The sequence below is a fragment of the Gadus morhua genome, chromosome 23 (assembly GCF_902167405.1).
Source record: "Gadus morhua chromosome 23, gadMor3.0, whole genome shotgun sequence".
NCBI lineage: Eukaryota > Metazoa > Chordata > Actinopteri > Gadiformes > Gadidae > Gadus > Gadus morhua.
The window spans coordinates 17,211,104-17,222,722 of record NC_044070.1 but is presented as its reverse complement, the minus strand read 5'-3'; the positions used below and the strand labels follow the sequence as shown (position 1 = coordinate 17,222,722).

General features: G+C 47.2%; 1 protein-coding gene across 5 annotated transcripts in view; it reads right to left on the bottom strand.

Annotated features, from left to right (window-relative positions):
- Window positions 1–707: 707 nt before the first annotated feature.
- The window catches only part of frrs1b (ferric-chelate reductase 1b), an 11,385-nt gene continuing 473 nt past the window's right edge, over window positions 708–11,619 (bottom strand). The window contains exons 1-18 of one of the 5 annotated variants that reach the window (XR_003974786.1): window positions 11,586–11,619; window positions 10,480–10,568; window positions 10,166–10,388; window positions 9,926–10,077; window positions 9,420–9,514; window positions 8,210–8,342; window positions 7,443–7,631; window positions 6,863–6,961; window positions 6,609–6,756; window positions 6,259–6,372; window positions 5,621–5,736; window positions 5,265–5,351; window positions 3,877–3,974; window positions 3,403–3,461; window positions 3,169–3,316; window positions 1,791–1,906; window positions 1,098–1,709; window positions 708–1,054 (exon numbers count right to left, since the gene is read on the bottom strand). The exon at window positions 11,586–11,619 is cut by the window's right edge and continues 472 nt beyond it. Coding sequence is in view for 4 of the 5 variants with exons in the window: in XM_030348938.1 (XP_030204798.1) it covers window positions 1,684–1,708; window positions 1,790–1,906; window positions 3,169–3,316; window positions 3,403–3,461; window positions 3,877–3,974; window positions 5,265–5,351; window positions 5,621–5,736; window positions 6,259–6,372; window positions 6,609–6,756; window positions 6,863–6,961; window positions 7,443–7,631; window positions 8,210–8,342; window positions 9,420–9,514; window positions 9,926–10,077; window positions 10,166–10,388; window positions 10,480–10,494 (1,818 nt within the window). In the remaining variant the exon portion in view is untranslated. Of the gene's footprint in view, window positions 1,710–1,789; window positions 1,907–3,168; window positions 3,317–3,402; window positions 3,462–3,876; window positions 3,975–5,264; window positions 5,352–5,620; window positions 5,737–6,258; window positions 6,373–6,608; window positions 6,757–6,862; window positions 6,962–7,442; window positions 7,632–8,209; window positions 8,343–9,419; window positions 9,515–9,925; window positions 10,078–10,165; window positions 10,389–10,479; window positions 10,569–11,457 lie in introns of all 5 variants that reach the window. The other 4 variants (XM_030348938.1, XM_030348940.1, XM_030348939.1 and 1 more) reach the window with 4 other exon arrangements.

Sequence of the window (11,619 nt, the reverse complement as noted above, 5' to 3'; positions counted from 1 at the left end):
TTACATGTATTTTTTCGTAAATATGACAATCCAAATTTATTTTGAGATGTACAACGATTTTTGCTCCATGCACCCTGAAGCACAAAGCCTTTACCTCTGCTATCTTACGAGAACACTTTAGTAGGCTGATCAAGGGGTCAATGATCAATCTAAAGGGTCATACTTTTGAAAAGGTTTGAAAGAGGGAATTTAACATGACAAATCAATTTAATGGAAATCAATTAAGCACTGCATTTATATTGTTTATCATCAAAACTCTCAAGAGTATTGTGAATGGATGAAGTATATATATTTGAAGTCTTTAAAGATTTAAAGAGATTTAAGAGTTTCCTCAAAGGCGATTTACTTTCATGTCACTATCATAAAAAAAACATTTAAAGAATATAATCAGCAAACAATAACATGTCTAGAACAGTGACAGTGTTTTAGGGATCACCACATTATCTTCTCTCTAGCTAACGAAAAGACAGCATTTGTTACCGTTAACGGCGTTGTTTACATCCTGTCTGTATGCTAATTCCTTAAGGCTCACTACAAACAAAACCCATTCTGTACTCAAAGTGACGGATAAGTGAGCTTAAAAGAGGCTTCTGTTTCTGTTATTATCAACCTCGTTATTAAAGTATACGGGGGCTTTATCTCTGTATATGTATGTGTTGAGTATTCAAAGAGATTCATGCAACAATAAAAGAATGATGAGAAACAGGTCAAGATCTGCCTTTTGTGTTTATTAATTATAAAGGTTTTGTTTGTGTTCAGAAGGAAATAGATGAGCATGGAATAGTTCATCATATTTTAGGTGATGATGAATTTTGTTATAAATTGTTTAAAACACATACACCCATATCACAAATGTTTCACAATGAGTATCACAAATATGTAAGGATTTATGAGCATTAGTATAACTCCAATACTTACAATAATTGTGTACTTATGACGCACCTACACAATCTCTGTCCACTAAAACACATTAAAGTACCTTTCAATAAATGCATAGTTAAAATTCCTTTCCATTAATAAAGCCTGTTCTGTGTGAGGCTGAGCAGAGCTAAACCTTCATACAGTGTTCAACAGGACCAGAGGAACCAGAGCTAGACCTTCACTACAGTGTTCACCAGGACCGAGGAACCAGAGCTAGACCTTCACTACAGTGTTCACCAGGACCAGGGAACCAGAGCAAACCTTCGCTACAGCGTTCACCAGACCAGAGGAACCAGAGCTCAACCTTCGCTACAGCGTTCACCAGGACCAGAGGAACCAGAGCTCAACCTTCACTACAGTGTTCACCAGGACCAGAGGAACCAGAGCTAAACCTTCGCGTACAGCGTTCACCAGGACCAGAGGAACCAGAGCTAAACCTTCGCTACAGCGTTCACCAGGACCAGAGGAACCAGAGCTCAACCTTCGCTATAGCGTTCACCAGGACCAGAGGAACCAGAGCTAGACCTTCACTACAGTGTTCACCAGGACCAGAGGAACCAGAGCTAAACCTTCGCTACAGCGTTCACCAGGACCAGAGGAACCAGAGCTAAACCTTCGCTACAGCGTTCACAGGACCAGAGGAACCAGAGCTCAACCTTCGCTACAGCGTTCACCAGGACCAGAGGTAGCAGAGCTAAACCTTCGCTACAGCGTTCACCAGGACCCAGAAGAACGAGATGTTTCCCAGCTGGTGCACAAGCATCAGCGTCTTCTCAAACACGTACGCCTGAAACACAACGGACCAAAACAGATTAGAAATTGGTTTAAAACGTTTTTGAACTTAATCATTGAGGTCTGCGCGTGCTCACGGTGGTGGGCTTGGGTCCTCCAGTGTGACGAGGGGGAGGTCGTCATTGTCCCCAGTGTTACCAGTGTTCCCAGTGTTCCCAGCAGATGAAAACCATGTGGCCATGTTGCTGAACGACTGAACAAAACAGGGCAGGTACAACATTGGGTCAGTCTGTCAAATTGCTGCCGAGGTTCAGAGCAGGAACACGTGACTAGCCTCTATTGGCTGGAGCGTTGAAGGCTAACCCAGCGCTAGCCTAGCACAAGCCTGGCGTGGGCAGCTGCTCTGATTGGCCAACTTGATGCTACTCTGAAGAGTTTCACCTTTGACCCTGAGCGACTGACTACTCAAATTGTCCAATAAGACAAATATTCGTTGATTCTAAAATCAACAAATAAAGAGACCAGCTGCTTTCTGCATTTCTAAACCTGAATATGTTTCCATGGTTTCAAAGTAGAAAACACTGGAGCCTGCTATATCTGGACGCTCGTCATGTGTTGACCGCTGACGAAATGGAACTCAATACTAAATCCTTTCACACAACATGTGATGGAAATGTTCAGTTCATCCTTGTTCCACAACAATCTATTTTAGACCATGTTTGCATCATGTTTCCCCTAGCCTCTACAATATAACCAAATACTAAAGTGTCCATGCGGCAAAAACGTCATTACGTCCTCTCATCTTGAGACTTGAGTTCCAGAACAATTTATCAGCGGAAGTTTTTTCGTTCTCCCCCTTCCATAATTTCAAATAAGGGTTGACATTTAACACACTAACACACACCACACACGCACGCACGCGCACGCACACTAAATCAGAGCAGTAAATCTGTGGGAGCGAGATTGGTTTTGCCGCTTCAGGCTACAAGACGGTCATTATGCTGAACGCTTTCCTCCGCTCACTTGTCCTCAGTCGGCCCCGAAGAAGGAGCTGGAGAATGTGTTCATATGCTGGTGAGCAGTGGGATGAGATGCATGCAGACCTTCATTACAGTTGTATCGAAATGAAGCAAAATTCGACAAATATTGTGTCTAAATATTCCCTCACTCAACCTGGGAACCACCCAGTGAAGAAGAGAGAGTGAACCTTTACTGTAGAAATCACGTAACTCACACACAACGCTAAGTTTCAACATAACTACACTGAGAACATGACCTATACGTAGCGTTAAAACATAACTATACTGGGAACATGACCTATATGTAGCGTTAAAACCTAACTACACTGAGAACACGACCTATTAGTAACGTTACAACAGAACTACTCTGAGAACATGACCTATACGTTGCGTATTAAAAGAGCTACACTGACCTAGAGACGTATATGTCACGTTACAACCAAACTACCCTGACAACATGTCCTATAAGTAACGTTACAAGCGAGGCCTGCAGTACCTTGGTTTGCCCTGGCCGGGAGATGGAGTGGAAGTGCAGCCCGAGTTCAGCCAGCATGATCCAGAGCCCCCAGCCAACCAGGGCCCCTGTGGCCTGGGGGCCCTGCAGCAGCAGGCCTGCTGCCGGAAGCCCAGGTAAACACACACCACTGAGGAGAGAGGGCAGGAGAGCATGACTGACTGACTGACTGACTGACTGACTGACTAACTGACTGACTGACTGACAGATCCTCACCAGCCTGCATCTGCAGCCAGCGGCCTGCTGAGCGATGAACCAGGTTGAAGAGACGCCTCCTAGAAGACAACCAGACGTTAAGGACACTTAGAGACGGTGTTAAGGGGCCACTGGTTTAAGGGGCCACTAGTTAGACAGTGTTAAGGCTGGCTAAGGGGCGCTGGTTTAAGGGGCCGCTGGTTTAAGGGGCACTGGTTTAAGGGGCCACTCGTCAGACAGTGTTAAGGGGCTGCTGGCTAAGGGGCGCTGGTTTAAGGGGCCGCTGGTTTAAGGGGCGCTGGTTTAAGGGGCCACTGGTCAGACAGTGTTAAGGGGCTGCTGGCTAAGGGGCACTGGTTTAAGGGGCCGCTGGTCTGAGACGGTGTTAAGGGGACACTGGTTTAAGGGGCCGCTGGTCAGACAGTGTTAAGGGGATGCTGGCTAAGGGGCGCTGGTTTAAGGGGCCGCTGGTTTAAGGGGCCGCTGGTCTCTCACCTGGGGGACAGGGGAGCAGGTCTGAACAGGGCTATGATTGGCTGGACGATGCAGAGGCCCAGGACAGCACAGCCCATGTATGGATGGTAGCCTGCACGCTGCACAACATAGAAACACTCAGCATGAGGCTACCCCAAGTATTAGTATGAGTATACAGTAGGCTACCCCAAAAAATAGTATACAGTAGGCTAAAGTAAGTGTAAGTATCAGTATACAGTAGGCTACCCCAAAATAAGTATACAGTAGGCTACACTAAGTTTTATACAAGAATACAGTAGGCTACATTGAGTATGAGTATGAGTTAACAGTAGGCTACAGTGAATATTACTATGAGTAAACAGTAGGCTACCATAAGTATTATTATGAGTATACAGTAGGCTACAGTGAATATTAGTATGAGTAAACAGTAGGCTACAGTAAGTATTATTATGAGTATACAGCAGGCTACAGTGAGTATTAGTATGAGTAAACAGTAGGCTACAGTAAGTATTAGTATGTGTATACAGTATGCTACATTGAGTATTAGCATGGGTATCCAGTAGGCTACAATAAGTATTAATATGAGTACACAGCAGGCTACCCCGAGTATTATTATGAGGATACATTAGCCTACCCCAATAATTAGTAAGAGTATACAGTAGGCTACAGTATTAGTAGACATTATGATTGTAACTTCTGCGTGATAGGAAAGTATTTAAATGCTTACATCATTTAAGCCTTTCCATGTTTTCACAGACTAAATAAGAAAGTATTAAACAGACAGACAGACAGACAGAAAATGTCTACACTTGCCCGTCAGAACTTGAGCCCTCCTCATCCCAGTGACTTCCCTTCACCCAAATCCTCTTAGTAGCAAAAGTCTAGCATGATGTAAATACATTTAGGATATCGTGTAACAAGTCACGTTGCATTAAATGTATCAGCATAGAGTAAAGGCGTCGGGAGTGACAGGTTAAATGTGGAAGAGAAAGATGGTCGGCAGACCACAGCTTAGCGGACGATGTTCACAGAACAAGAGATGAGGACTTTCATAACGGGCCATTGGTCTATAATGTTCTGGTAGCCTCCAGCCGTACTGGTGCTGAAGGCTTCAAATGCAGTCTGGATGAGAGACGCAGCGTGCTTCAGAGGGAGGAGAGTCTGCTGGTCGGCTCAGCAGTAGAATCACGACTCTCTAGCCCCCCCTGCTGCCACCGTCTCGCCACTGCAGGGTCAGCGCCACAGACAAAGTGTGACTCACACCGCCCACACACACGTTTCGAGGACAACATGACAAAGGAGCCAAAGAACATGATGAACTGCACAGAGGAAACACACTTAGAAAGATGGAGACACACAGACAGCAGGGGAGAGAGAGAGAGAGAGAATGGTCAGGGTGTAGGACTCACTTTGCTCCAGCCTCCTCGGTACAGGAACGGAAGGGTGAAGGCCACACTGATGAGGCTGACTGCCAGCAGCATCAGGCCTCGGTGTACCTGCGGCATCACACAGCCAGACTTCATCACTCTCTCTCCGGGCTCCAGACCAAACAGCCTGCCCTTATCACTCTCTCTCCCGGCTCTAGACCACAACACAATCATGAAGCTACAACACAGTGGGCCTTTCAACAGGACTGGTTTAACACATCTCTTCAATTATTTTCAATTCACATTTCCAATTAGAACATGTTTTGCGTTGTTAATGTATTTTCTTTCAGTTTTGTGTCTTTGTAATCCTCCTCCTCTTTGGTTCCCTGGTGTCCTACCTGGAACCACACCTTGCCTCCTCTCAGCAGAACGTCTGGCCACACGTGTCTGAAGTGTCGGGCGAAGAGGACGCCCGTGCTGACGACCCACATCCAAGCTGCCAGCATAATGACCCCTGGGGATCACATGACCAGGGAACATCATCACTGCTGATCACATGACCAGGGAGACACTCCAGGTCACATGACCAGGGAGACACTCTGCTTTAATAGTGGGAAATATTGTCAAAGTAGACGGATCTGAAAGAAATATTTTTTGTTTAGCGAATTAATAACTTTTAACTTTATTTTCAATTTTAAAGTTAATGAAACATGCTGCCATGCAGGAGATCTCTCCCCGAGTGTGTGTGGATTTAATCTGTGCTCACTGATCACTCACTGTGCAACAGGTTAGCAGCCTCGCCAGCCCCAGAATCTATCGGACTGGGCGAGGTCATCATCCACACACACTACGAAGTATCATTTTGGAAACTTTGCATTCATCAAATTAATCAAATTCTTGTCGGAGGATCCACAAGTTAGGGTCTCAGGTTAGGGTTACAAACAGCGACAGCCATCTACGTTTCGAACGCCACCCAAGTGTTTTGGTGTCAGAGTGGTTTGAGTTCAGGGTTTGTCGTTGTGTTTGTCGGACCGACCGTGGAGCTTGATGATCAGCGGAGAGCGGGAGCCAGAGAGGTCGACAGGGGGTCCAACGACCAGCGCTCTGACACTGGAGATCAGAGGCTGTCTGTGGTGCCTCCTAGTGTAGCCTGGAGAGACACACACACACACACACACACACACACACACACACACACACACACACACACACACACACACACACACACACACACACACACACACACACACACACACACACAATTATAATATAAGGATGGGATATAAGGTGCAATACACATGAAACTAGTGCCATTGATGGGATTTGGAACTATAAACATACGATAAGTCAATTCATTAGTTCTTCTAATAATCCCCCGGTTCTGACCGTTTTCATATCTGCCGTGGGCCAGGAACAGGAAGTAGCTCTGGTCCAGGTCAAACCTCTGGTCCGTCTGAGGGATGCGGACGTCTCTACGGAAACGGCACTGGATGACCCCGTCGGTCATGGCCCCGACCTGGTCCCGCAGGGTCCCCTGGGAGCAGGGAGGAACCGGGGGTAAGTGTTCAGCGTTCAATCAGAGGCCAGGACCATCTCGTACTGCTGCTGGTGGTCCATCACTCCGGGGGGGCGTCCAGTACCTCAGGAGCCGGCTCAGGGCGGGTCCGTCCGGAGACGGAGGCGGCCTGGATGTGGACTCGGCCTTGGTCTTGAATGCACAAGTAGACGTCATCGTTGCCCTGGAACGAAGGCGAAGGTCAGAGGCTCCACGGTCACTGAGAACACATCGCCTCACCGTGGCTCTTAGCCTGCAGTGTCACACTCATAGTGGGGAGAGTAATCCCCTATTCACCTGGCTTGTGTCAGGAGGTTGGCTAGTCCTGCTCCATGAGGTTTAGGATTTTGAAGGCTGATTCTTTAAGTAATTTGCTGCCGATAGTAAAGGATGAAGAAGCTTTTCTCTGCCGCAGATGAGATAACTTCAAATAAATTGAACCTGGCTATTGTGATGGAGGACGTGTGTTGGTCATGTCCAAGTACGAGTCCAACATTAAAATAAATAAATGGTATTTCCAGCCAAACACTGATTACACTCCCAGCTAATGGTAAATGGACTCCATTTATATCGTGCTTTTCTGACCAGCGGCATTTCCAAATGCTTTTCAGTGAGTGCCTCCCATTAAGGTCCAGCGCTGTGGGGCTGAGGGGCGGATCACCTACCATCCAGGTGTCCAGCGAGAGGCCCAGCGCCACGTATCCCTCCGCCGGGCCGCTGAGCTCGAACAGCGCGCTGCCCCCGATGGCGTCCGGGCGGAAGGACAGGAAGAAGCAGTCCCGGTCGTTCTCTGGACGGCAGCCCGCTGGCTCCCTGAGGCAGGACTTGTTGTGTCCACAGCCCTCTGAGCTGAACTACAGGGGGCCGTCCTAGTTAGCTTCACAGATACACGCAGATCTAAAGACATAATCCCACCGTTACAGAACGGCACCCATTCTGAGAGTCGAGCCGGGAAGGGCTTATGTGTTAGTTGTGTACACAAAACGGATACACTGTGCAAAACATGCACTATGCTGATGCACACCTGCACCGTGCACATGCACTGCACTGTGTTGGTGTGCACGCGCACGGTGCTGGTGTGCACGTGCACGGTGCTGGTGTGCACGTGCACGGTGCTGGGCTGCACGTGCACAGAGGTTTCAGTGTGATGTAAGGTCTAACGACATAACAGACAGCATGTGACAATATTGTTTTGGCATCGATGTGAGCGCAGACACAGTTTTCAATCTTCAGTTTGTAGCCGCCCCCCACCCCCTGTCCGGGTTTCAAAATTTAAACAAAGCATTTGTGGCGAAAAGGAACTGCTGACTGCAGTAGCGCTGCTGTTCCAGCGGGGGGCGCTGTTTCAATGCTGGAGGCACGCAGGGGGAACAGTGCATCAGGTGCTGTCGGTTCTTCTAGGGTTCCTTCAACTGGGGTGGTGTGGACTCACCGCAGCGGGAAGGCCGGCGGCCGTGGCGGGGGGGGTGAGGACCCCAGCTGTGGTTGAAGCAGCCCCGGTAACGGCCACCACCGGGCCCGGTACCTGGACCCAGTACAGCTTCTTCTTCTGGACCACCGTAGCGCTGGAGCCAACCGCGGGACACAGGAACAATACCGTTACAATGTGGAGGATCCACAGTGAGTCTTCTTTCACCGTCTACTGAGACTGCGGCTAGAGCATCATTCTGGCATCATGTGACAAACGATCACATGATGATCAGAAATGCATGAATTTCTGAATTTACTGAATTTGAATATCAGGATTAGCCAAATACTTGCAAGATATATTACACCAAAAGCAATTGTTTCTCTGAGTTACCAATAGCAGAACTACCCCCACTAGAATAGGAAGTGAAATGGGAGGAGTTGGTTTATTTTTAACTTAGGTGTTGTGCAAAGTTATTCTTTCCATGGGGAGTTTTGCATTAGCTAGGGATGAGCCACCATCTCCACCCCCAGACCACCACACTCTGTCACGCTTTGAAGGTGTTCTGAGATGCCAAGGACTAGAGGAACCTGGAGTGTGAAGTCTCTCCTGGTTACTGATTAGTTATTAAGAGCTTTGCTTTGGTTTCACTTTGACATCCCAATGTGTTGAGACATTTCTCAATTGATTTATCACTAGTCTGGCTTAGTTCCAGATAACACAGCATAATGTTTGAACCTTGAAACTGGTTCAACAAAACTACACTACTTAAAGTTAGAGTCCCAACAGAACACTGAGCTCGTAGCTAAACGCCCTGGACATATCTGTACTCAACGCTCATCGATAGTGATTTCAATAATGCTTTCAATAAAAATCACACGATTTTTATCAGATTCTACACAAATCTCCAATATGTTTTATAACATAATATATCAGTGATTTGTGCAAAAAATATAACATGAAAAAAAAGGCTGTCAAGCCCGTACCTCTCTCTGTTTATAAGAATCTTTATTTTGACACTCCTTAACCCCTCCCTCCCTAACACCTTAAACCCCTACCACTCACCCTACCCCCCCCCCCTCCCCCATCGTATAATTACAGGAAATTACTATTATTGTACTTGTGTTATGTCAATTTAGCTGTTTTCTAATTATAAAGAAAGGGAGACACAACTCGGTAAAACAACTTCACATGATAAACTGACGAATAGATTGTGTCTGCTTGGAGGACTCACAAGAACTGGACGGTGGGGGGCGAGTCCTTGGGGCAGGTCCACACCGCCTGCACTTGATGTTTTTTTGAGTCACTGGTGTGACTCACACCAGACGCCTGAAGGGAACACAACGGACGAGTGAACCTCCCCTCCTCCACTGTCTCAAAGTGATCAGTGAGGTGGACCGATCCCAGCGTGTTCCTCTCCTCACGGCAAAGCCTGGTTGGTTCAGAGTGAGTGACAAGGAACCTCAAGCAGGCCTCTACAAGACTACAGACTATGTCGTACTAATATATATTTATATATATATATAGACACAAATCCATTTTAAAACCCTTCCCTGTTCAGTCTGGAGACAGGCACTCTCTGAGTCAGACCCCCAGGACCAGGCATTGTGACCAAAGGTCTCCTGAAGTGTGGGAGAGCGTCACAGGATGCTCTGAATGCCGGACCACCTCACCTGTCGACTCTCCTCACCTGATAGCTCCCCCCCTCACCTGGTAGCCCCCTCGGCCCCCCCACCTCACCTGTCGGCCCCCGCAGCCCAGCAGCTGGGAGACGCCGGGCTGCAGCAGGCTGAAGGACCCCAAGGCCACGGTGGAGTTGGGGGCCGCGGCATCACGGGCCTCCAGGAGGAAGCCTTTGAACGGGGAGGAGCTGTCGCTGGCCAGCAGCGTCACTGAGGGAGGGGGGAGTTGAGATGGTTTGTCAGCGTTAGTTATTCCAGACGGCTCCACTGTCAGCAGGACGTGTGTGAGTAGTTTCACCGGTGACGCGGTCTCCGGGCTTGACCGTGGACCCGTCCACGGTGAGGCGGTACGGGGCGGGGTCGGGGCTAGGGCTGTGGCCGTGAAGCGGCTCCATGCTCCCGCACACCACCTGGACCCGCCCGTTCCTGTAGCCCAGGGCGGGGCCCGCCCACCAGGCCAGGAGCCACAGGCACGCCCACTTCGTGACCTGGAGCACGGAGACAGGATGGGAGGACCGATTCTGGGCGATAGCGAGGATGAGGAAATATCTGAAACCACTTTAAATTAAGAAACAGTCCAAAAATGAAGAAGTTGGAAAGGTTCCTTTTTACCTTTGATTCCGGCATGACGAAATTTGGGGCTTTTACGAATGATCTTCACGAGGCTGTGATTTTAATACATTCAGAGCTGAAGGTCCGATCTGTAAAAACACAGGCTGTTCTTAAACGGTGTCATAAGTCTGAAGGCCTACTGCATTCACACTAGGGATGCACCGAATATTCGGCCACCGAAAATGGCCCAAAACATAATTTTCGGTTTCAGCCGAAGGAGTAAAAAGGCCGGAAAAAATAAACCGGACATTTTTATTAAGAAAAAAAATAATAATAATTGTATACTCATTTTGTATCAAATTTGCACTTAGTTTTTTGTATTGAAAAGCAAGACAAAAAAGTTTATAAAGGACGTGATTTATGCAATGGTGAAAAATTAAAGTAAAAGGAATGAAAAACAGCAAAAGACGGTATTCGGTTCCGGCTTCCGGCCAACTGTTGCCTAACCATAAACTTAACCCTATATTCGGTTTCGGTTTCGGTTTCGGTTTCGGTTTCGACCAAGAATTTTCATTGCAGTGCATCTCTAATTCACACTGCATCAATTAGAAATATCTATATAATATAGCGTATCAAATATTAACCTATTAACACTTAATTATTTTTGATAGTTAAAGTAAGAAGCCTTTGGGTTGGCCTAGACACTACACTACACAAGAACACTATCAGTCTGTCACAGAAGAACCGCCGCAACGTGCTGCTGGAGATAAGAGACCAGGCAGGGCTGATCAATGGATCCTACCCCAAAAGGGTCCCAGATGTCTGCCTACATTAAATTATGACTGCACCATTGAGAGGAAACACAAACTGATTTTATATCACTGTATCGTTAGGACTTAAACATTGACATTTATTCCGGTTGGTCTTGGAGGTGAGACGCCTTTGTTTGTGAGAATATGTGTTGCATGTGAAAGCTTATATGATAATAACAATTATCTACACCTGATTTGAATAGGCCTATGTTGCATGCGGACTCACCCATAACCTGTAGTTTCACAACCGCACGTTAAAGCTTTCATTCAGTTTCCCCGTTCACAAGAGAGCCAAAGGACTTTATAATGTTTGCATTCGAAGCAAACGTCAATTTCCTGGAATCTCTAACTTACCCTCGCCTGTACTTCCTGAAGCTCTTCAGGTCCG